Here is a 25,815-nt window from a genome sequence, read left to right on the forward strand (position 1 = left end):
TGTGTCATAGTATTCTTTGCATCACACTGCCACCATGCAATAACTTTATGCCCTTGTTCTCAATGTATACCCTTTACAGTAGAAAAAACTTAACAAAATTGTGGAAAGGGACTATTCTGGAACAGGCAACAAAAAAAAAAAGGGAGTGAACACTTTAGAATGAGCACTAATTTTGTCTTTGTTTCTTAGAGGATTCTTCACGGATCCCAATTCCAATTGTGTGGTCTAGTGCATAAAATAAACTGAAACCGCCAGGCAAAAAAAAAAAAAAAAACACCAAGTATAATCTCTGGAAATTTAATTACATCCACTTTTTAGCCAACCTAAAATAATATCAAATGGCACTGCTTGATTGGAAGTTTTGGCATTTTGTTGGTGACTGACCACAGATGGATAATCCAAGCATTTCACGTGTTTATATTTGAATAAGCTAATGCTGGTACAAGAATTATTTCCAGGTTAATAATTTAAAAAATACTGGTAAAAATATTTGGGGGAAAAATCAAAGTTTTCCATTCAACTAAATAATATGAACAGTGAAAGATAATTTAAGATTTTGCTTATTTTTGTAAATCATAAAACCTGATATGAATTTTGGTATGTATTTATACAGCCCATTTCTCATACAAAATTTATAACAAAACATAACTGTAAAAGACAAATGAAATAAGGAACACTCAGCTTGAGCGGATTTGTAATAAATATTTTTTTTTGCATATAAAAGCATGATAACAATCTGCTTATCATTCCAATGGCAGTGAGATGTATCGAGGTCCAAGAGTGTACTTAAAAATACAATGTAAAATGCAAAACAAAGACTAAATAATTTGGTGAAGTGTTATGTTATTTTATTCTTCAAAATTTTACACTTCTCATCTTTTAAAAATATGTCTGTAAAACAATTCAGTACTTGTTAAAAAATGTGTTCATTTGATACTAAATAGAAATGTTTAGCTGAGCTTGGGCAGGCACAGAGCCCACCATCATCACATCTAGCATACCAACTCAACCAACATAAGGCATTTACCTTAGAATTTGAAAGGACTGTACACATATCCGTTATTAAGAGAATATAAATTTTATTAAAACGTACAAATTTTGTTACTTTACTGCTAAGAGAACGGTGGAGCAGTACAGTTATGTACAGTACTTAAATTGCATATCTACAAATAAACCATGTGATTCAACAAGACAATGTGCAAAAAATGCATATCAGAAAAAAATTGAAACAAGTTTTGTATGATTTTTGCGATGTTTGCAGCAGGTATGCTACAATTAATACCTGCACAATTTGTATGCTGTTCATTTGGAATGCCTCTTGTATTTGTATGGTAAATCCAGATACCCACAATTTATACTTGATTAAGCTACCATTTAAGTTCATCAACTGCCCAATAAAATGGTCAAAAACTTGAATTCCTTGACTAAAGGTTTAGTGTGGACTAAGATTTATACACAAATAGTGTACAATATTATGGCCTGAGACCAGTCCTTAAAATGGCACCTCTAACAGGAATATAAAAATAGGTATCAACATATAAATTCAACAACATGAGAATTGCAAGTGTATTTTTTTGTATTCAACACCTACAACTCTTTATTTTCAAAATTCTCATACAACTGGACCCTTTAAGATGGTGGTGAAAGAAAATGTACATGTTTTGAAGCAAATTTCTATTAAAAGTTTTGACATTTTTTGTTCATCTTCAGTGGCCAATCCAGATTTAAATGCAATATGATAAAGTCATATGATTCAATATTACATTCTATTAGAAGGAAAAACTAGTTTTGCTTTACTAACTCAAAGAACAGAACCATGGGTCCATAAATAAGCACTAAAGTTACAATGTATCTGGTTAAATGGCTCATATCCAATCTGTACTACAGAAAATGCCAAAGCATTGAATTTTTGGTTTTGTTGTGAAAATAAACAATTCTGCAACATACATTACATGTTTTGGGAGTGCAATCAAGAAACACTCAAGTTAAACTACATAGGTACTCTAAATAAAATGTTATTTGACATTGAAAATACAGATTTAAAATTGAGCTTACTGTTTAATGGAATGGAAATGTATTAAAAAAATGCCAATATAGAATCAGTCTTACTTTCATAACATTTCCAATCGCATAATATTATGAAAACTTTAATCAAAATCAATATTTGATTTGTTAAATTTGATTTTAACAACATTTAATCCCTTAGTATATCCTACTACAATATTTTTATCCTGAACATAAAAATTTAAAAAGATTTGGAATTAAAAAATTTCTTAACTTAAAAGCTTGAATTTATGAGGCCTTTGCAAAATTTACAAAATCATTTTCAATGATTTCAAGAACCAACAGCATGCACGTCACAATCATACCAAAATAAAGCATTGGTAAAACACACTTAAAAATTTCTCAAGGTGGGCTGGGCTCACCAGAAATGGTCAGTATCACAGATACACAAAATAATGGGCATCCTAAAAAAGTAGGGACCCAAATAAATCTCTAGACTTGAGGTCAACAACTGTTAAAAGCCCAACAAATATATATGCTGGAATCAATCAACATATGTATGTCACTACTTATATTCCTAAATGTTGGATACACAGAACTACATGTGCTTGTTAGGGTAGAAAGAAAATAAAGATTAAAATTAATTCAAAACCAAATTATCAAATGTACTACTAAATCTGTAATCACCATTTTCATACTTCCACTGTCTAAATAATCCATGTCTCTGGCACAGAATACTGATCATTAATCAATAAAGTTGCACATATAATACATCACACATTGAATAATTCAAAGGGACACAACTACTCTACTTCTCGACAATTTAGTTCAGTTTAAACATGCTCAACACAAAATGTAAATCCATCAACTGTTGAATACTCATCAGTTAAATAAGAATAACACATAAACCTATTAATTTTTGGCTGCATTCAGCTATAAGACTCGCATCATGTTACCATATCTCTAAGTACTGATAAAAAGCGATGTGGACGGCTTTTTACTTTTGTGGTACATAAAGTATTTGTAAAATCATCATCGTAATTCCCTTGCATCTAATTAATATGAAAGTTTATAGAGTAATCCTATACATCTATAATGTTGATCCTATTTGAGGCAATTTTGTCCGTGTATTTAGTGCAGTTACATCATCTTGGATCAGCTGTTGTCGTGTCTTACCACTAGAAGAACCACTCTGCAGCTTTATCATAGTGCTAGTGTTGGCAGTGGACTTCCTACGAGATGCTGAATCTTGCCTGTTTGGCTCATTAGCTGCTGGTGGCTTAGGCAGGCGTCTTCGTAACCATGGGTGGCGAAGTGCTTGACCAGGTGTCATGCGGACAGAGGGGTCCCATTCCAAACACCTACGCATGAAATCCAAGAAAAGAGGATCATCACAACCTTTCAGAGCAGTCACCATATCCTTGCTTCCAGGAGGACCCCTAGCCTTTCCTCTTCGAGACCTTCCTCCATTTAAAACAGTGCTGCCATCTGGTAGGGTGGTTACAGTGCAGTAACGAGGGTAACCTTTGGAACTGATGAAATTTCTGGCTCTTTTGGACTGGTCTAGTAATTTCTGGGCAGGCATATTTTGCAGCTCTATAATAGTTGCAAGCTGGTCCCCTTCATCTTCCCCAGGAAAGAGAGGATACCCTGTTAGCAGCTCAGCCAAGATGCAGCCCAAACTCCACATATCTATTGGCATGCCATATTTAGCCCCTAAAATTACCTCTGGGGCTCTGTAGAATCTCGACTGAATGTAGGTGTATATCCTCTGATGTTCATAGCAACTGGAGCCAAAGTCTATAACCTTTATTCCACTACGCCCCTGTTGCTTTAGAAGAATGTTTTCTGGTTTGAGATCACAATGAATTATTCTGTTCTTATACAGAGCATCCAAACATTGCAATATAGAATGTGCAAACTTTCTCACTAATTGTAGACTAAAGCCCTGGAATTTGTTTTTCTTAATAAGTTCATACAAGTTCATACTGAGCAGTTCAAACGTTATACAGATGTGATTGCGGAAAGTAAAATGCTCCAGCATATGAACTATGTTCATGGAATTGTCTTTATCTTGCTTCTTTAAATGTTCTAAAATTCTTATTTCTTCCTGTGCCTGTCTATGGAATCTTTTCTCATTCCTCACCATTTTAAGCGCTACATGCTGTTGAGATTTATGATCGTATGTTTTCACAACCTGACCAAAGCTGCCTTTACCAATTACTTTAAGAACTTCATATCTGTAGGCAATATGGTCATGGGGTACATGGGCATAAGATCCTTGTTCATCATCATAACCATTATTGTTGGCACCTCCAACAACACCCTGCCTTTTTTTCGCATTTTGGCCCACGAAAAAGATTTGAGGAAAATTAAAAATTTCATGATGCTCAAATGAGGTTAGTTTATGCATGTATTGCTTCATTGCCGTTTCTGGGCTCATAGCATTATTTCTACGGGATGCGGATCCCCCTTTAGAACCCACGCTCCCGGCACTGGAGCTGGGTCGTACAGCAATGACGGCTGATTGATCATCAGATCCGCCATGTTGCCCGTGCTCGCGCTTGTCATGGTGGTGTTTATCTGGCGGCTCATAAAGCTGCTGCACTTTCACTCCCTGAGTTGTACTTACATGAGCGCTGTGGGCTCCCCCGACAGTCTGACTTGTCAAGGGTGGCAAATGATGTGTTCCATCAATCGTATTATGTGTATACATGTCACCAGTTGTTAGCAAAGAGCGAGTCCGTTGCACTTGCACAGGTAATGGTTTCACCCGGGTCGACATTTTCTTCTTTTAAACACACCGAAATAATGCCTGTCCAGTCGAAAAACAGCAAACCCATTCATTCAGGCATGTAAATGTATAATTAAAGAATATAAATACTAAATTCACAAAAAATCCTGGCGTATTTTCACGCCATTTTTTAGCTTTTTTTCACGAAACGTGTCTGTTGCTATTTTTCGAAGACTAGAATGGAGTATGGTTGCCAAGCGAGACCTTTGGTTGGTCAGAACGTCATGGCGCATGACGTCATGGAAACTGTGGTCACGTGTCATCAACAAAAAGGTGGGCAAGCACCCATGAATAGATAATCCGATAGCACAATACAACGAGTTAATTCACTAAAAGGTCATCTAAATAAGCTTGTCAAGATAATAACAATAATAATAATAATAATAATAAAATAGAACAAAATATCGTATCTTTCTGTTCGTATGTCCAGATTGACTATGTTGAACTTTGATCAATAATACTGGATTTCACAGGTCCAATTTCATGGTTTAAATGGATGTCACTATGCAGACGTATTTCTTCATTAAAGTCTAATCAATTAGATTTAGTTGTCCTTATGGGCCTGTCATAGACTAGTTCACACGGGCATCTGCACTGGGGCTGGAGCATGCCACCACCACCACCCAAGATTAAAAAATAAATCTTTTATGCAATTTATAATCTATATATATATATATATATATATATATATATATATATATATATATATATATATATATATATATATATATATTCCTTGAGTTTGTTCCCTCCCTGAATTATAACTTACACCCACCCACCATCACCTGGACAACTTGTTGTGGACACACATGCTATTTTGTACAGGATGTGGAGAGTGTGGAAACGATGTAAGTTCTAATCTTACCTCAGACTCATATAAATAATGCTAAACATGGATTTCTAATTACATGTCATGAATGTGTTGTTTTCCTTTTATAAATAAGTTCACACAATTTTGTAATGTTATGGGCAATTTCTTTCACACAGTTTCACGTATGTAAATATGATTTACACTGATTAATACACTGAGCCGAATAATAATAATAATAATAATAATAATAATAATAAGAAGAAGAAGAAGAAGAAGAACAACAACAAAAATAATAGATAGATATATATAGGTAGGTAGGTAGGTAGGTAGATAATTACTTTTTGGTTTAGAACAAATTGAGTAGCATTGATATGGCAGATTAATTAAACACAGTATTAACTATTACTTATATGGAAAACAAATCTCTGTTTGGTTTGAAATATTTAAATAATAGATTTGCGAAGGAGGGAAGATATACTCAAGCTGATTAAGGATTTCTTTAATAGTAAACGTGTCAGATCTTCATCATTTTCACTGAGCATGTATTGGCATGATTTAATTTTCGAATTCACTTTCCTATTGGCGACAAGATTCGTCCAAATGTTAGCATATTTAACCGCATTGCTGGTTTAATTCTAATGTTTGATAATACTGTTTAATAATAATACTATTTAATAATAATGTTAAATAACAATGTTTGATTACCTTTCCATCGCATGGACAGCTTGGACATTTGATAAAATATTGACTGATCGGTTGCTTGGCTCAATAAATGACTGACAAAACAATTCATTTTGATAGATTTATTGATTAATAACTCTACATTTTGTATTACTTTATGCTCTGTTTTTTATATATAACATTTACGTGTACATTTTTATATAGAAAATTAAAGTTTATTCAGTTTCCTTCACATTCTCCCTATAAATTCTAACAACGTTTACAAAATGGAATAGTACAAGCAACTGGCAATATTTTATAGAATAAAAGTTCAGTGACAACAATGAAAAGCTGTCATATGCATAACAATTAATGTGAGCCAAGAAAAATACTACATGCAGTCACAATAGGGAAGATATTAGAAACATATATGCATCACTGCATATCAACATTGGAATTCGCATGCATGACTGGTCTCAGATATCGATTCACATAAAGGTACTTCAAGCTATGTTATGGTTCGAAAGTCTACTTCCGTGGCTTATATAAAAATAAACGAGGATCACACTTAAGAGGTTGCAATGCAATACCTTGAAACAGTTTATCTCTCAAGAATAATAACGAAACTCGCCTCACGTGTGGTCACTTGTATACCATTATCATACTTAGTTGGTTTTCCGTTGATTTTTTAAATTTTGGTATCAATCAGTCGTTAGAGTACTTACGGAAATATCTGCTGAAGCAGCATGTAAGCTGTCTAGAGAGAGAGAGAGAGAGAGAGAGAGAGGGAGAGGGAGAGAGAGATGCAATATTATTTAATAAAGTTTCTTTTTTCCCTCTTTTCGCACGAGCTTTCTTTTGTCATATTTAACTTTTGATGACTGACGTGTTCCAACTATTAAAATGTTGTGTTAACATGTATTTAACATTTGACAATTTTCATTTACGATGATACCTGACACAATTTTTTATAAGAAAAAGGGTATAATAAAGTCATAAATACAAGTGAGTTTATTGAATCCAATAAAACCATCTGTATGTCTGTCTATTTGTCTATCTGTCTATCTATCTATTTATCTATCTATCGATCGATCGATCTATCTATGTATATTTTTGCGTATCTGATTACACACAGGTGTCTGTTTTATGTACTTTTTTTAGTTAATTCTTGTCAGGTGTCAGGCGCTAGCAGATTTGAAATGAACTGAGTTTGAACTTCTGATACGCCTGACTGACTCATCAATTTAAGATCCCTCAATGGTACATATAATTAATTAGTGGCACGCACTGGTCGAGCTATGTCTTCTTTAATTATAGTACATGAAGCAAATTTCGTTATACATTTGGAGATATACATTTGGAGATAGATATTCCTAATTACTTTCAGCATAAAGTAAACAAAAGGATAAGTAACACATGGCTTCCTATTCGAAGTAGCTGCAAACAAGTGTCGTTCAACGTTTCTTTAGTGACTTATAACATTGAATAACAGTTGATTTTTTTTTTTTGGGGGGGGGAGGGGGGCCTTTTAACGGCTTGTTAAGATGATTTTATTGCTAGATATTTTCGCCTATGCCACTTGTCCATTATTTCTTTCTTTATTAACAGGCAAATTAAGCAACGAATTTTGGTGTGCCAATACACATATTTTTTTCTTCATCTTCATGGCCGAATTAATGTTGAGCACAGTAAATTTACCCGTATTGATGCTCTTTTGTCTTGAGAACAAGGGCAGTAAAATGTTTAATTAATCTAAGTGAACTGTATGAAAGTTATATTAAACTTTTCTTTAAACGTATATGCATGTATATGCGACACTGCGGTATTTTCTGAGCAAAGTAATTTGCATCCAATTTCTGTAGTTAAAATAAATCTAATAATTTATGATGATCAACTCAAGTAATGAGATAATTATTTTCTACGAACTTGTAAACTGGTGTCTGTGTTTTTATTCAATTATTTTTCCCCCAAGAAAACGATGAAAAGCAAGTTAAAGGCAAACATTGCTGAACTAAACGAAAACTTTAGAAACATTAATTGCATAATATTAATTACATAATATTAATTAAATAACATTAATTGAATAATATTATGTGCACCTCTACGCATGCATTAATGATAAAAGTCTAGTGAGATGATGAAGAAAAAGAGAAAACAAAATTGAGACCTAGAGTTGGGAAAAAGAGTCCAGCAATATTGTAAGGGAAGTAACTCTAAAATTTTGTCTGGTTAAACAGTACAGGGGTCGTCCATTAATTATGTCAACAAAATGGGGGGGGGGTTTGAAGAAGTTTGACAATTGTTGACATGGGGGAGGGGGAAGTTCAAGATAAATTGACGTCAACAATGTTATTTTTTACAATAAATTTAATAAATCAAAAAATAGGAAATTAGTCGGCGCGTTGGTATGACACACACTCGCTCGCACGTCAACAGCCCACCAGTTTAATCCTAAACCGGTTGAGCTTTTGCCAAGGAAGTCAAGGAAGCTAGAATATAAACTCTCGATTTTTCATGAATTCAAAGTGTTATAGTCAATTTGAAATCTGTTAAACAAGTAAAAAAAATGTAATCAAATTTATTTGTAGACCTTTTAATTTCCATAATTCTATTTTTAGCATAAAAGCCAGCCGTATAAAATATTGTTAGTTTGGGGAGGGGGTAACATTTTATTAGGGGGGTCACTGAAAGTTTGACAGTTGTTGACAAGGGGGGAGGGGGGTAAAACATTGCCTAAAAATTGTTGACATAATTAATGGACGTCCCCACATGTATTACATGATCAGAGACGTTTTATCGTAGATTTGATCGTTGCTGTCTGGGTTTAAGGCCATTTCCCAGTGCAAGATAGGTTATACATATCGGCCTGTATAAATGGTGAAGGAAGAACCCGAGAATCCTGAAAAGAATCACACCCTAGTGAAGCTGCTAGCAAGCGTTCTAATAAAAACCACATTGGCAGAGCCCTACACACTACCAAAACGACGAGTTGAGATGTCAGTGGTCGGTAAAGGCGAGCGCCACCTGGGACCCCTATCGTGTATTTCATCCACCCGAAGCATTGAACTTTATGGGAAGCTTGATTTATGTTTAAAGACGTATTATTAATTTGTTTTTAATGGCGTATTAAGATATAAAAGGCTATTTTGCGCATAGCCACTGGGAGGAAAGGGCATTGCACATAAATACACTAAAACAGTTGATCTGAGCTGGCATTGTCAGTGTCAGGATTCAAGCTAGGAACCAGTGATCGTGAGATCGACACGCTAACCACTGAACCGACAAGATTATTTACCTCAGAGCTACAGGGCCATGTTCACGACAATTGGACCTTGTAACCAAATTGGTTAATCCATGTCTCATAGTTTAAATAAGCCATATACCACAAGCGTTAAAGAATAAAAGCGATTCAGTTATCAATGTTTTGTTCTTGGATACCTTCATGAGTATATTTCCAGATTTTATGAGTAAATCATGTGTTTCTGCAAGATCTGGGATATTAACTGGTTATCAGAAGTTTAAATGTGGTTCAGAAAGTTTTGTATGGCAGTAATCTCTGTAGTAAAAAAGATGGCTTGATTAGGTAATTGACTCGAGATGGTGCCATGGAATGTTGCACCGTGTATTCACTGATTTATATTCCCAGAATAGAAGGCTCTATTTTGTTTTCTTCAGTTTACTCAACAAGAAACTAATACCGACAGGATATGTTAGCCACTTCTGGAACTAGCAAATATAAATATTATTATGGGGTGTTTGATAAACAATGTGGTCATTTGAGAACAAAGAATTTTGCACTATTTCCAGCACTGACGCGTGTTGTTTCTTGGTGTGGATCTATCTGATTAAAATCAGATCTCCGCTGTCCTATGTGAACGATAGTGGAGATCTGTTTCTAATCAGATTGGGGGACGTCCATTAATTATGTCAACAATTTTTAGGCAATTTTTTACCCCCCTCCCCCCCTTGTCAACAACTGTCAAACTTTCAGTGAGCCCCTTAATAAAATTTGACCCACCCACCCCGCCTACAAACTAACAATATTTTATACGACTGGCTTTTATGCTAAAAATAGATTTATGGAAATTAAAAGGTCTACAAATAAATTTTAATACATTTTTTTTTACTTGTTTAACAGATTTCAAATTGATTACAACACTTTGAATTCATGAAAAAATCAAGAGTTTATATTCTAGCTTCTATCATCTTCCCATGGGGAAGCCAAATGTTCCTCAATTGTTATAATGGACATAGTGGCTGATTCATTAATTTCTTGTGGAACCGATACACCCGACAAGTCAACATCATCTTCATCTAACCATTCTGCGCTTAACATCTCTCCATGAAAATTTGCCTGAAATGAACAAGAGTCTGTTATCAAAGTGTACAATATTTGTAAGGCATTAAGGTTACTGCATCTGGTTGAAGAAGTTGTAGGCTTGTGTAGGCTACATAATTTATTTTATGTATTATGTTAAAGATGACTGTTTAATAGTCAAGCTCTCAAGTTTCCTAGGCTCAGTTATCCATCCTTGGAGGGATAGCTCATGGACTTCAATATATATAGCATCTATACATATAACATAGATGCTATTTAATAGAAGTCCATGGATAGCTATACTATTTAGATGTCTATGGCTCAGTGCAGTCTTTGAATTTAGTAACAGCTTCCCTTAAAAATCTGTCTACAGTCTACAATCTACATTGAATTAAAACAAAATATGATGATGCAAGACTATGACTTCCTTGGCAAGAGCTCAACCGGTTTAGAATTAAACTGGTGGGCTGTTGACGGGTGAGCGAGTGTGTGCCATACCAACGCACCGACTAATTTCCTATTTTTTGATTTATTAAATTTATTGTAAAAAATAACATTGTTGAAGTCAATTTATCTTGAACTCCCCCCTCCCCCATGTCAACAATTGTCAAACTTCTTCAAACCCCCTCCCCCCTATTTTGTTGACATAATTAATGGATGAACCCTTGGATGTGAACGAACTTGTACGGCAAATTGTGGAATGAAATTTGTTTTCTGAGCCTACAAGGTTTGGTATTTTCGCCTCATGTCTACATCACAAGCAAGGTCAGATGGATTAGGAGATATTTTGGTAGCACGCTGAATATCCAGTTTTGTTTGTCTCAAATAAAGATGTGTTTCATTAGCCTTAACACACGGGCTTGCTGAAAGCAAAGTTCCGAATGCTCCCCATAAGTATAAGACCCTGAAGCTGTATCGGATCATACTTGTCCGGGTTAGTTTAACAAGCTGATCAGTACACGATGAACCATTGTCAAGTTCAATTCTGTCAAAAGAAAACAACAACATGCATTTCTGCTCCGTAATATGTGTCTGACAGGGCTTGTGTTGAATTCAATGCTTTCTGACATTTGTATTTGAGGTATCCAATATGTGGAAGAAAAGTAAGATCATAAGAAAAGTAAGATCGGGTAAGATCGTAATCATTTCATCACATTTCGAGATCATCACATTTAGGGTAAACTCGTGATCATTTCTTCACATTTCATGATATCTCGGGTGGGATCGTAATCATTTCGTTAAATTTCGTGTAAGATCTTGAACAGATCATCAGATTTCTAGCAAAATCTTGACCATTTCATAAGATTTCTGGTAGGATATTGACCATTTCATCACATTTGTGGAGTGTTTGACGAGACAGCTTCGTTTATTGTTGACAATGTTTTTACTCTTACCCTATTCCATGCCGATTTAATAAAGGAGCGAGGGTTCATTCTAGAGGCTCAAAATATACATGTTGCTTTTGTTCTCTAATGGTACTACAGACTTTTGCTCTCTATATACTTTTTTTTTACTCGGCTTTTCTGTTGGATTGATAGTACAGTGTTTAAAGCCCCCTTTGCCATTCACTGACAGTGTGTTTGCTTTCGTCACGTTTAGAAGTCGACGAAGTTTTCAGTGTTGTATTGTGGTGTATCTTTGTAATGTCGCACAATAACGAATACTTCGTTCCAGATATAGACTTGGAACCTTGTGTTCTGGTTGGAATCGGTTGGTAGATGCATTATAATTTTTATCCATCCAATGGGAGCAGAGCTAGGGTGGCAGAGATATAACTGAGGATAACATTTGTAGTGATTTCTGGAGTTTTGTGATTTTCGTGCAATTCCTCTAACATGCTAAAGAAAACAAAAGTGTACACCACAGCAGCTTATTTTTTTATATTATAGATCTTTCTATCGCTGAAGAATATCTTGATGGTTTTACCTCTCAGCAATTAAAAAGAAAGAAATGGTCTTATCTTAAATTCCTGAAGATTCTATTTATCAAATAGAGCGCAAGTCATTTCAAGGGATTATTTTTTAAATTAGTGAAGATCATGTTGTTGTGTTTTCTTTTTAATTTTTATATTCCACATATATGGAAAAAAGCAGAATAGGATAAAAGTTGATAAGCATATTTATTGCTTAATCTGAAAAAGACCAATCGTCAGAGGAACAAATTTGATATATAGACTTAATTTGTCTTTTAAGCATATATATATATGTGTTCATTATTGCACAAAAGTCTTGGAAGGCATCTGAATGTGTGGATCCATCTTCGCTAGCCAAGGTTCTAATATGATAATCCTATATACACCTTGGCATATCGAGCAGATATTACTGTGTTTCGGATCTGTAAATTTCATTGGCCAATCAAAATTAGTCCGTTAAAATGTGACCACTGTTCCTACATGATCGAGACAAAGGAAGCACACAACTTTAATGGACAGATAAATAAGCGATTTTCCAGTGCCGGTCCGTGATTGCACCAAATCTTTAACACAAATACACCCGTAATGGCTTCCCTGTGGTACATAGTCACATTTTCGATGTCAAACTTCCAAAGCTTTCCTTTTAGGTCATTTGCCCTCACCATTTTCGTCTGATGTACAATGCACCACGCTATTGGTTAGATGGCATTACATAATAAGGGATGCAACTCATTAAATCCAAGAGATGTCGCTAGGACAAAGCACCAATATATCTGTTCGATCCGCCAAGGTGTAGATAGGGTTATCACATCGGAACCTTGGCTAGCGAAGATGGTGTGGATCTGCACATCGATGTTTATTACCGCTGTTACTAGCTTATAAGTTGAGTCAAACTGCAAACAATAAAGATCACGATCTGCTGTAGCATAATGCGCCTGCAGATCAGAGTCTATTTCCTTTTGTTCTACTGATTACTCCTAACAAACAGCACAGACCCAGATCTGCAGGCTCACGATGCGACGGTAGATCTGGGTCTGTGCAGTTGGCAATTGGATTCGTTTTATATCCAAGAAAAGATGGTAGCCAGATTTAGATAATTACCACAGCGGTATATCCTTTTATTTGCTATAACATTGCAATAGCCGGCAACTTTCATTATACAAGTCTGAATAAATAAAAATTTGACAACACAACAAAAGACAATGTAAAGGTGCCACTTTTCCATTTCTAATGAGAACAAAAAAGTACCTGAAATGTTATTGAACTTTTCCCCATCCAACTTTTTCTTTTTGTTAAGATCATACTACGATCAGTCATACATAATACGTATTGTCAGTACATACATTTTTCACAATAGTTTTTTCCTTGAGTAAGTTCTTTGATTAAACTCTGGGTAAGAAAGACACGTGTATACTTGGGAGTCTAATCTTAAATGGTAAATGTTGTCATAAGGCTAGCAAGACAATAATGCTTTCTGCACAGTAACTTTAGTTCAAGACAATATACTTTCAGAGTCAACCATGCCATTTTGTTACCTATTAAACACTAAGCGGGTGTATAATGTATCAATCGCAGTACTGCTGTTTATGAACGTGTTAATTAACAGTTTGTCTCAGCAGTGTTTATAATAAACTCGCAATGTTATTGGGGCAGAAAACCAATATGAAAGTAGATAGGCTAATTAACCTCTACAAAAAAAGTTAATCTCAAATGTTTAAAACTGATGCAGAAGGTGAAATATAAGATTAAACAGTAGGCACTAATTCTCTTTTTCAATGTTTATGCGTATGTTTATTTTCCGAAGAAGGATTCGAGGGGGTGAAAACTTCACTCTTTGTACTGCTCTCTCTATAATGTGGAAAGGCGAATGACTAGAAAGACCATACGCCTCTGGTTGTCTTTTACCATGAAGAAATTATTTGTTTTTGCTATTTGTTGAAGATATCTCATTCTCATTTGATAACCAAGCCAAACTGATTTTTTTTCTTCATTATCTTTATTTACTTGTTAATTTAAATTCTCATTCTCATTTGATAAACAAGCCGAACTGAGAATTTTTTTCCTGATCTTTATTTACTCGTTAATTTAAACTGTCCTTGAAACCTCCACAAAACTTTGTAAGAATTTTATTTTAAAATCAGTACTGAAATATCTGTGCACATGTGTGACTTCATAAATTTGGCCAATTTGCTTCATCTGAAAAATAAGACTATATAGCCAGGTTACTTGTAATGCAGTCATATATATCAGAATGTTAGTTACGTTTCTGTGTGTGTGTGTGTGTGTGTGTGTGCGTGTGTGTGTGTGGTATTATCGGTATACTGCGATGTTTTTCCAGTGGTATGTACCACAGTACTCTTTCACTGTACTGATACTTCGGTAGTTTCCATCAGTATTGAATGTACGGAAATTCTCGAGTAATCTTGTTACGGCTTTAATGATATTTTCATTGTGTTTTCATTATTCGAAACAACATGATTTAAACATTTTAAAACAAAAACAGTTGTATCTATCACATATATATGGCGAGTATTACAAATATAATTATATTTATTATCATGTTTTACTTACTTACTAGCGTATGTCAGTATATTAAGTACATTTATTTCTTTGTAAGACTGATAATAATTATCCTGAAGATTTTCAGGAGAGCAGTTGTTTCATGTTTAAACTTTACGTAATTTCTCAAGACAACTAAATATTTTCTCGCTTGCTGAGTAAGTATGTTTTATGTTTACTGACCCTGTCTGATAAATATCATCCCACTAAAAGTTTCCATGCTTATTATATCAATATTATAGCTAGTCCGATAAATCAGACCTCCAAGTCTGTACTGATACTGATGGACGATTTGCGGACAAATCATCCATAAGTATGAACACAGATCTGGTGATCTGATTTATTGGACTATAATGTAGTTAGTAAATTGCAGGCTTAAGTATCAACACTTCCTATTTTTGTCTGTAGGCTCTCAAATGTCCGCACGAGGTCTTTCACAGTATCAGCTGTAGTGTGAGTTTAATCACTGGAGTTTAGTTAACAGTTGTTACATTACAACTTATATAACAGTTAACATACACATAACAAATTCATCTTCTATAAGGTACTGACCATTTTTCGGGTTGGGGGCTTTGATTTTCTACTGAGCTTAAATGTTTTCTTCTCTTTTATCGCAAGATAATTAGAATTTCTCAAGATAATATCTTGTACATAATATGGTGTTATTTTACTTTAAATTAGAGCAAGATGTCCCCCCAAGCTACTGACAGATGGAAATTAAAAAAGAAAAGTGTTATGCCCCTGCCCCATAATACTGAATTGTTGGCCTGGATTATAATAGCAGTATACTGTGGTACGTATCGTGGCATGTTCAGAAATACTGCGGCACAAAATTTGTTATGATACCTAGTGCTCTCTCTCTCTACACACACACACACACAAAAAAAATGTGATCAAAGGGAGATAATCCATTTTACTCCCTGATAAACAGTAAAGAAAAAGAATACAGTTGGATCTAATGATAGTTGATTTGTAGACAGAATATGGGCTACGGGCTTGGACAGTTGGATCTACTGATGGTTGATTTGTAGACAGTATATGGGTATGGACAGTTGGATCTAATGATAGTTGATTTGAAGACAGAATACGGGCATGGACAGTTGGATCCACTGATGGTTGATCTGTAGACAGAATATGGGTATGGGCAGTTGGATCTACTGATGGTTGATTTGTAGACAGAATACAGGTATGGGCAGTTGGATCTACTGATGGTTGATTTGTAGACAGAATACGGGTATGGGCAGTTGGATCTACTGATGGTTGATTTGTAGACAGAATACGGGTATGGACAGTTGGATATAATGATAGTTGATTTGTAGACAGAATACGGGCATGGACAGTTGGATCCACTGATGGTTGATCTGTAGACAGTATATGGGTATGGGCAGTTGGATCTAATGATAGTTGATCTGTAGACAGAATACGGGCATGGACAGTTGGATCTACTGATGGTTGATTTGTAGACAGAATATGGGCATGGACAGTTGGATCTAATGATAGTTGATTTGTAGACAGAACACGGGCATGGATAGTTGGATCCACTGATGGTTGATTTGTTGAGAGAATATGGGTATGGACAGTTGGATCCACTGATGGTTGATTTGTAGACAATATATGGGTATAGACAGTTGGATCTAATGATGGTTGATTTGTAGACAGAACACGGGCATGGATTGTTGGATCCACTGATGGTTCATTTGTAGATATAATATGGACATGGGCAGTTGGATCCACTGATGGTTGATTTGTGGACAGGCTATTGGCATGGGCAGTTGGATGCACCATGCCATTGCATGTGCACCAGTTTTCCAGTTTGTTTAGGGCATTCTGTAAAGAAATTTCGAGTTCATGCTTTGTGTTTTGGATGTCTGACAATGTTGTATCATCTGCATAGAAATCTGAGGATTTAATTGAGTCTCTTAGTAAAAGTGGTAGGTCATTAATAAATAAAATGAATAGTAATGGACCTAGAATTGAGCCTTGCGGTACTCCATATTTAATTGTTTCAGGTTCAGACAGAACATTTTTTATGTAAACATGTTGTGTTCTCTCACTTAAGTAAGAAGTAAACCATCTAACTGTGCTTTCATCACATTGGTAGATTTTCAGTGTCTTCAATAGGATTTCATGATCCACCATGTCAAAAACTTTCCTGAAATCTACAAATACAGATCCTATTATTCTACCTTGGTCAGGTGCTTGAAGCCATTTATCAGCTAGGGAGATCAAGGCAGTCTGAAAGGAATGGTTCTGTCTAAAGCCTGATTGATTAGGGTGTAACAGAAAGTGTTTGGTTAAATATGACATGAATGAGTCATGGACATGTTTTTCAATTAATTTTGACAAGTTTGGTAGTATTGAGATTGGTCAGTAGTTATCAGCATCATCCTTAGAACCAGATTTGTGAATAGGAGTTACTTTTGCAGTTTTTCATATTTTGGGGACAGATAAAGTTGCAGTACTCAAATTAATTATGAATGTTATGCTACCTACAATAGCAGAGGCAGAAGATTTAATGAGTCATGGACCAATCTGATCAAGTCCTGTAGCTTTCTTGGTATCAAGTTCACTGAGACATTTTTTAACAAAGTTTTTTGATACTGATGGGATAGAGAAACATATCTCCTTAGAGATTTTGCTGCTGCAGAACTTTTTCAGTTCATTAAAGATGTTTTCTATCACTGGTATGTGCATTTCTCTCTGTCAGCAACATTTCTTTTTCCTGCAGGGTGTGCAGATTGCATCCATTCATCTTTCCATGTGTGATGTTGCTACTTCCATCTATTTCCATGTCTGGTTTTAAATGTCTTCCTTTGGCAGAATTTGCATATCATATGTGCAACACTGTATTCAAACCAATGGTGATATTTTTATGATTTGTCTAAATGTAATTTTCTGTCAAGAACAAATATTTAGCACAATATTCAATGCTTTCATTGTCAGTTAGATTTATTTTAGGACATTTATTCAGAGGAAATCTTCAACTTAAATATTTGAAAAATCTGTGAATTATGAAATATGAATGTTTATAACTGAAAAATTTAATGTTTTAGAAATGAAAGTGGTGTGAAAATAGTAAAGACATACATCAGCATCTGTAGATATTATTTTGTCACTTATCTCCTGTCTTCCGTCTTAACCATCTTACTATCGTAATATTATTATCTTAGAATTTCATTTTAATGCACGGTTGTGCAGCAGACCAGTTTATTCTTGTCTTTTATTGATTTCAGAGAACCTTGTGAGACAGAGTATGGGTCACTCATTGGTCATTATCAGCAGCTGAGATAGTGACCCCATGTTTAAAGTTGCAACAGACACAATAATGAGAATGGTGGCGTACCTCTATGTTACTTTCATGTACTGTGGCTGAAATTTCTTTGGCTATTGTACTTGCAGAAATTGTATACGATCTAAACACACAGATAACAAAAATGGATGCTTCCCCCATTAGCTCAAAAATCAGCATGAAGTAGTCAAAAGAACAGCATTTACTGTAAATCTGCTAATATATAACATGGGTTATCCAAGTTTTTCCCTACCATGTACCCCTCCCCCCCATGCAGGACATATATGTCGGTGTGTTATACACTTTGATTTCAACTCATATTGCCACATTGTAGTAACATTTTAAGTTGTTTCATATTTCAAACAACACAACAAGTATGAATCAGTAAACAAGTCTAATGTTTATTATAGAGTTATGTTATACAGTTTAGTGAAATTTTTTGAAGTTTAAAGATGATATAATAACAAAAAAACATGATCAACTTAATAAAATCAGCATCTTCAATTTAATAACCTACTAATTTACGAAGAGTGGCAATGTTATTGTTTTCAACTAAAATCTGCCATAGATATAATTTTAGAATATGAACTTCTAGAGTACAGTATATCAACGTAAATAATATTAATAAATCAGTGATACAAATTTTGGTAATTTCAATGTACTTGCTGTCTTGAAAAACATCCACAACCTTGGCTATGCATGCTTCATTGATGGTTGAGACCTCTGATTCTGTGTCTGATTCAATGTTATATTTTATTAGACTAGACAATACCAGCTTCTGGACTCACAAAATTTAAAAATTGTTCAACACCTTGCATGAATTTCACATTTAAAAAAAATATTCATGTACAATTTTTTATGTTTATTTTGACTGAACAATTAAACATTCTTATGCATTCAAGGTACAGCTAAGTAGAAATAGTTCCATTGGGCACCCCACCATCCCTTTTTATTCAAACAACAATAATGCTGGCAGAATGTATGCATGCGTGTATGAATATCAAAAGAACACTGTTTCAGGCCAAGTCATAAAAAGCTATTGGACTACATGTACACAATCATTTTCTCATATATATATATATATATATATATATATATATATATATATATATATATATATATACATACAAACATGAACAAGGGGCATAACTCTGGAAGAAAACCATCAGAGCATAAAGACATGAATATATGCCTATGGTGGCCTCATGTCATTAATGTCTGTCAAGTTTCAGGGCAGTTCATCACATTATGTAGGACTTTTAGCACACTCAAGAATTATCATGTACAACATATTTCTTTAACGCCCAAAAGAGGGCTTAACTATGGAAAAGTTTCAGAGTCTGAAGACAGAACGATATGTGCATGTTGACCCCATGTCTTTAGTGTCTGTCAAGTTACAGGGTGATTCATTGGCAGATGTTAAACTAGTCATTGGCAGACGTTAAACTAGCTGTACACACTGGAATTATTATACCTGGCATATACACTCAAACACCAAAAAAGGGGCATAACTCTGGAAAAATGCATCATAGTAGATGATGAAAATGAACTACACATGTATTGTCATTAATGTAAGCCAAGTTTCAGGGCAATTCTTCAAAAGATTTTGGACTAGTGCAAGCATGAATTCACACACAGACACACACACACACATTGAAATAAAATAGGGGCAACTATGGAAAGGTTTTGTCCCAGTACTAATCAAATGATATGCATATATTGACCGCATATTGATCCTATTTGCCAAGTTTCAAAACAGTCCATGGAAAATGTGGGAGTAAGTCGCACATACAAGATCTGTATGATGTGTACATATATACGGGATGAATGCAAAATCCTTATGATACATGCCAGTAAAATATTCATGGTAGAAGCATAACAAATTTGTTAAGACAGTTTATATGCATGCCACATAGCTATGTATGTCAAGATTTCAAAACATTCTCATCCTCCAACTCAGCATCAGCTCAAAATGATGACAGGTAAGTCATCCAATCCTGGTTTTACCTTTTTCAAACAGCTTTCATCTATGGATGACCAGTTACGGACATCAGGTGTATGAAAGAAGGTTGATGTCATAACAATTATCTACCTGTAATTAGAAGATTAAAGATTATTAGATACACACATGATTAGAACTATCTGAGTATTCTGTACATGAAGGGTCTAATTTAGGATGTAAAACTGTAAGGTTCATGCTAATTACATAAAAGATGCACCAAAAATCAACTAAATAAGCAAAAACTGCATATCATATTTTCAGACCCTACCTTTATTTCTTCATTAAATCCCACCCATATTTAAAAATGCCCCCATCTTTTAAAATTGAGGGTGGAATTCATCCCCTAAAATTTTGGTATAAGAATGCGCTAAACATTTAATAGCCTGTCATGTATCATCACTTTTACAGTCTGCCATGTTACCATCAGTTTAATAACCTGCCAGATCCCATTGTTTTCATTGCCTGCCTGGTACCATCATTTTTATAGCCTGCCAGTTGCCATTACTTTCATAGCCTGCCAGATACTTTGAATTTAATAGCCTGCCAGGTACCATGAGTTTAAAAGCCTGCCAGGTACTATGAGTTTAATAGCCTGCCAGGTACCATGAGTTTAATAGCCAGCCAGGTACCATGAGTTTAATAGCCTGCCAGGTACCATGAGTTTAATAGCCTGACAAATATCATCAGCTTAATAGCCTGCCAGATACCATTAATTTAATAGCCAGCCAGGTACCATGAATTTAATAGCCAGCCAGGTACCATGAATTTAATAGCCTGACAAATATCATCAGTTTAATAGCCTGACAAATATGAGTTCCGCAGTAATGTCAACATCTGCTTAATATGCATGACACAATTTAAAATTACACAGCATCATTTTTGGATTTGTGGCACACTATAAAAAATATAGGCACTACTGTTTTGGTTTTTTCACCAGGAAAAAACATTGTATTAGTTGTGTAACTCTTATAGTGTAGATGTAAGTGGGATGGTATGAGATCTGTCAAGTTTCACACATTCATTATAAGATCCAGGCAATTTTCCCATGTGCCATGCTCTCATGCAGCTAGAGGTATTTCTGATGCATTTAAATATTTTGCAAAAGTCCCCAGATTTCCAATATTTCAGCTTATTTTCTAATGTTTCTCAGCATAAAACATGTAAAAATGTAATCAATGACCCACGAGAAGGCCTCAAGAATCCCTAGATAGCAGCATTTGAAGTCTATAAGCAAAAATGTCTCTGCCCCCCCCCCTGCACTTGCCAAGCAGCTTCTCTCACCTCGGCTACATTTAAACTATATCTCATATCCTAACACAAATCTACATTGAGAGCTCTGGATATTCTGAAAGTTACTGTCACCAGCCAAACAGAACTCAAAGCATGTGACCCAAATAAGCAAAGCATGTGACCCAAATAAGCAAAGGATGTGACCCAAATAAGCAAACTGTACAATTGAGAACATGTCATCTACTTATATCAGCTAATATCAGCCAATAGAAAATGACCAGAAATTTAAAATTGATTAGAAATAATAAGATATGATTTCTCTGAAGAATTTAATACACTTTCAAGCAAAAAATTCCACTCACATAACAAGCACACTTACATTGAATAAATAAAATACACAAAGTTTCTGTCTCTAAAATACAATATACTTAAGAAAAATTAGATTTATAAGGTGGTCACATCACTGTCCTTAACTTTGTACAGGTGACCTAAATATAATTCAAATACCCTGTATTTGGGTTTGAAATAGCACACAAGTGAATAAGTTTCATAAGTATGGAGCCAGGTCTAGATTTCATAGCATCTTTGAGATTGTGTGCAAGAAATGATTTCATGCCTTATAAATTAAAGAGTGAGAATAAATCTCAAACCAAATCTAAAAGACATATGATCTGCCGGTAAGGAAAATCACCATGAAGCAGCATTTATAATGCTACTTTATATATTTGAAGTCTAATTGGACAAGTGAACATGTCAGGATGCATGTCTTATCAACAGTGAGTTTGTGTGTGCTTGTGTTAACTTACTTCATATCTCCCAAGTACAACATTAGTTTGATTAGCTGCAACCTCTTCAGACAAGGCCCATAACTGCTGAAGTGTGGCAGACAACAGCTCCAGGTTAGGGATCCCCTGAAAGACAAAAATAAGTAACAGAAAGGAGTCAAATGATCATAAAAACAATGCTGACTCAAAGTTGCCATGCCAAATAGATATGATATTACTAATCTCCAAATGCCTAATGAAAACTTCATGATGGAACTAACTTCCAAATGTCTAATGGAAACTTCATGATGGAACTAGCTTCCAAATGTCTAATGGAAACTTCATGATGGAACTAACTTCCAAATGTCTAATGAAAACTTCATGATGGAACTAACTTCCAAATGTCTAATGGAAACTTCATGATGGAACTAACTTCCAAATGTCTAATGGAAACTTCATGATGGAACTAGCTTCCAAATGTCTAATGAAAACTTCATGATGGAACTAACTTCCAAATGCCTAATGAAAACTTCATGATGGAACTAACTTCCAAATGTCTAATGGAAACTTCATGATGGAACTAACTTCCAAATGCCTTTCACCAGGGCATATCTAAACCAAGATTAATTTGCAGAATAGAATCTACACCCATCAGAAATTAGGAACAACCCTTCAATATGTACTTACTAAATGATGATCTTTAAAAAAAAAATCCATGTCATTTAGTAATAGGTGTTCATGTGGTGAGCCTGAAACAGCATTTTCTCTTGTACCATACAAAATATCTTATTATCAGAAACTTAACAAAAAAGGAACTTAGCCCCATTATACAGACATAATTTCATTATTAATGGGTAACCCCTTGCAGTCACTTGAGGTCAACTAAGGCATTTTAAGGGCAGTCCAAAAGTACATATGTACCAAAAGATTTGTTCAATCACTTTATATTCACATCAACCAGATGCATCTCGTATGTATTTAGTTATTACATATAAAGCACCTGAGATGAAATTAATAGTTCTTTACCCCACCTCCCTCATCTACAAGCACATCAACAATTTCCTCTGCCACAATACCATATATATTCATTTATAAGTCAAGTCAAACTGCAAACAACAATGGTCCAATCTGTTATAGCATAATGCATCTACACATCAGGGTCTGTGTTGTATGTTCTACTGATAACTCCTAACAAACTGCACAGACCCAGATATACCAGCACATTATGCAATGGCAGATCTGGGTCTGTACAGTTTGCAGTTGGGCTTATAAGCGAGTAAATATGGTACTCATAAGATACTGTTGTAAGTACATTTTTATTTTAATATCTCATTAGCTTTGTTCAATTTGCCTCATTATCCATGTCACATTACCAAAGTAAATATTGTTAATCAGGAGGTAGCCTGAAACAAGTGTACTCCTGTCACTCAATCCTCATATATTTTGTTCAGTTTGAATGATTTTCCATGATGATGTCAGAAATCAATAGTCTAAATCTACTGACTGTAAACTGTCAACCTAAATGTTGACTGAACACTCATCAACCTGTAATCAATTCTGGCACTATCTACCCTTCATACTCCTAATATAGTAAAACTTCCTAAAACGACACATTAATTAATGGAGGTGGCCAGTATATGAATGTCTGAGTAATACCATATATACTTTCTTATATTTCAGATCCATTATGTGCTGGCAGATCTGAGTCTATGCAGACTGTAAGAAGTAATTAGCATGGCTTTATAAGGACCCAATTATATGGCCAGTCAGCAGATGATGCTGGGTCACATAGGGGAAAGTGTTTTGATTGTGTTGATATCTGTAATCTCTTTTATGACTGTTGATTACAAGTGAAGTTTAATCATAAAATTACTAATGTCCTGACATAATGCTGCTTTATCGTCCATGCAACAGTACTGTCTTAAAGCAGTATCTGGTCATATTTGTCAATGTGTAAATAACCAATTGATAAAGAACCATAAATTTAAATGTTTTGAAAACTTCATGGCAGCATGTGGCATGATTCAAGATGATGTATGCATCTGAATATTAAATTACACATCCTTGTTTATGTATCACAATGGAAACAGTCTAATTTAGCCCATGAGGATTGCTGGTCCCTCCAAATTGTGGCTGCAAAATGCAATCCATTTTCTGCCCCCCCCACCAGTTGGATTACATATGTTCCACTGTAATCTGATTCCCTGATCTCATTTCACTAATGGTTGATATCAGAGACAATTACCTATTAAAAGTCCAAATTTTCCTGCATAGGGCTGTATATGCCAGGTTGTGCTTCATAACTTAGGATCATGGACATTTTTTGTTTAGAGTGTCTGCCTCAGATGCGGGAGGTTGTGGGTTTGAATCCAGGTCAAGTCATACCAAATGCCTTATAAAAATGGTACTAACAGCTGCCTCACTTGGTACTCAGCATTAAGAGGTTAGTGTTAGGACTGGTTGGCCTGATGTCAGGATAATGTGACTTGGTGGAACACAATGCTACATGTCTGCGACATGATGCCCAGTGCTATTATGACTAATTTTTAAAAAAGCTATGATAAAAATCCAAATCACACACACACACACACACACACACATCTTCAATGTCAGCTTATTCATATATGTAACCTGATGCATTCAATCTTGGATAATATGTTTTATTCCCAAACCACTATCTTATCCCACTTACGGTAATAACAGTTTTGATGTTGGCAACATAAGCAGTAAATGTCCATGATCCTCAAATGCAAAGAGTACCAGAAGATCTGGGTCTATGTTGTTTGTTCTACTGATTACTCCTAACAAAAATGCACAGACCCAAATCTGCCAGTACATTATGTGATGGCAAATCTGGCTCTGTCCTGTCTTGGACTTGACTTGTATGCAAATATAAATGGTAGGTACTGAACATGCAAAGACTGCCGATAATCATTTGAATGTCCTTCGTGTCAAATGTAATGCATACAATAAAAGACATATCAAGTACAGAACATCATAACTGCCGATAATCATTTGAATGTCCTTCGTGTCAAATGTAATGCATACAATAAAAGACATATCAAGTACAGAACATCATAACTGCCGATAATCATTTGAATGTCCTTCGTGTCAAATGTAATGCATACAATAAAAGATCTGCTCATCTAAAATGAAAAATGAAAATTGTGAGTATTTCAGTTTAATTCAGTCAAATGATGTTTATGCATGTAATTCACTTAATTTTCTATCAGTCCGAACATGTTTAGTTAGAGCAATTTATTCAGAGAATTAAATATGAAATTAAACCCAATTTAACAAAGAATACTATTAGATAATATATTCCATTAAAAAAACAATTAAGGAAAGATGAAATGTGATCAGTGACCCCAGTAAAGAAAGTCATTATATAAATTTGACAAAATTTAAAGTTTAAATACAAATTTATACCTTTTAATTTAGTAAAATATTATAAAAATAATGTTATTTAAAG

General features: G+C 34.8%; 2 protein-coding genes across 4 annotated transcripts in view; both read right to left on the reverse strand.

Annotated features, from left to right (window-relative positions):
* Positions 1-826: 826 nt before the first annotated feature.
* Positions 827-5,001, reverse strand: LOC149787566 (dual specificity tyrosine-phosphorylation-regulated kinase 2-like). Its single transcript, XM_089973714.1, has one exon. It carries the CDS (start codon positions 4,787-4,789, stop codon positions 3,095-3,097), a length of 1,695 nt encoding a protein of 564 aa, XP_089829840.1. The 5' UTR covers positions 4,790-5,001; the 3' UTR covers positions 827-3,094.
* Positions 5,002-18,726: 13,725 nt separating this feature from the next.
* Positions 18,727-25,815, reverse strand: part of LOC149787567 (nicolin-1-like) — a 47,824-nt gene continuing 40,735 nt past the window's right edge. For all 3 annotated transcript variants that reach the window (XM_089973716.1, XM_089973717.1, XM_089973718.1), the window contains 2 exons: positions 22,386-22,490; positions 18,727-20,439 (listed from right to left, as the gene is read on the reverse strand). In XM_089973716.1, coding sequence (XP_089829842.1) covers positions 20,398-20,439; positions 22,386-22,490 — 147 coding nt within the window. In that variant the 3' untranslated portion in view covers positions 18,727-20,397. The remainder of the gene's footprint in view (positions 20,440-22,385; positions 22,491-25,815) is intronic.

The sequence above is a fragment of the Sinohyriopsis cumingii genome, chromosome 11, assembly GCF_028554795.1.
Source record: "Sinohyriopsis cumingii isolate HCF-2022 chromosome 11, ASM2855479v2, whole genome shotgun sequence".
In the NCBI taxonomy this organism is placed as follows: domain Eukaryota; kingdom Metazoa; phylum Mollusca; class Bivalvia; order Unionida; family Unionidae; genus Sinohyriopsis; species Sinohyriopsis cumingii.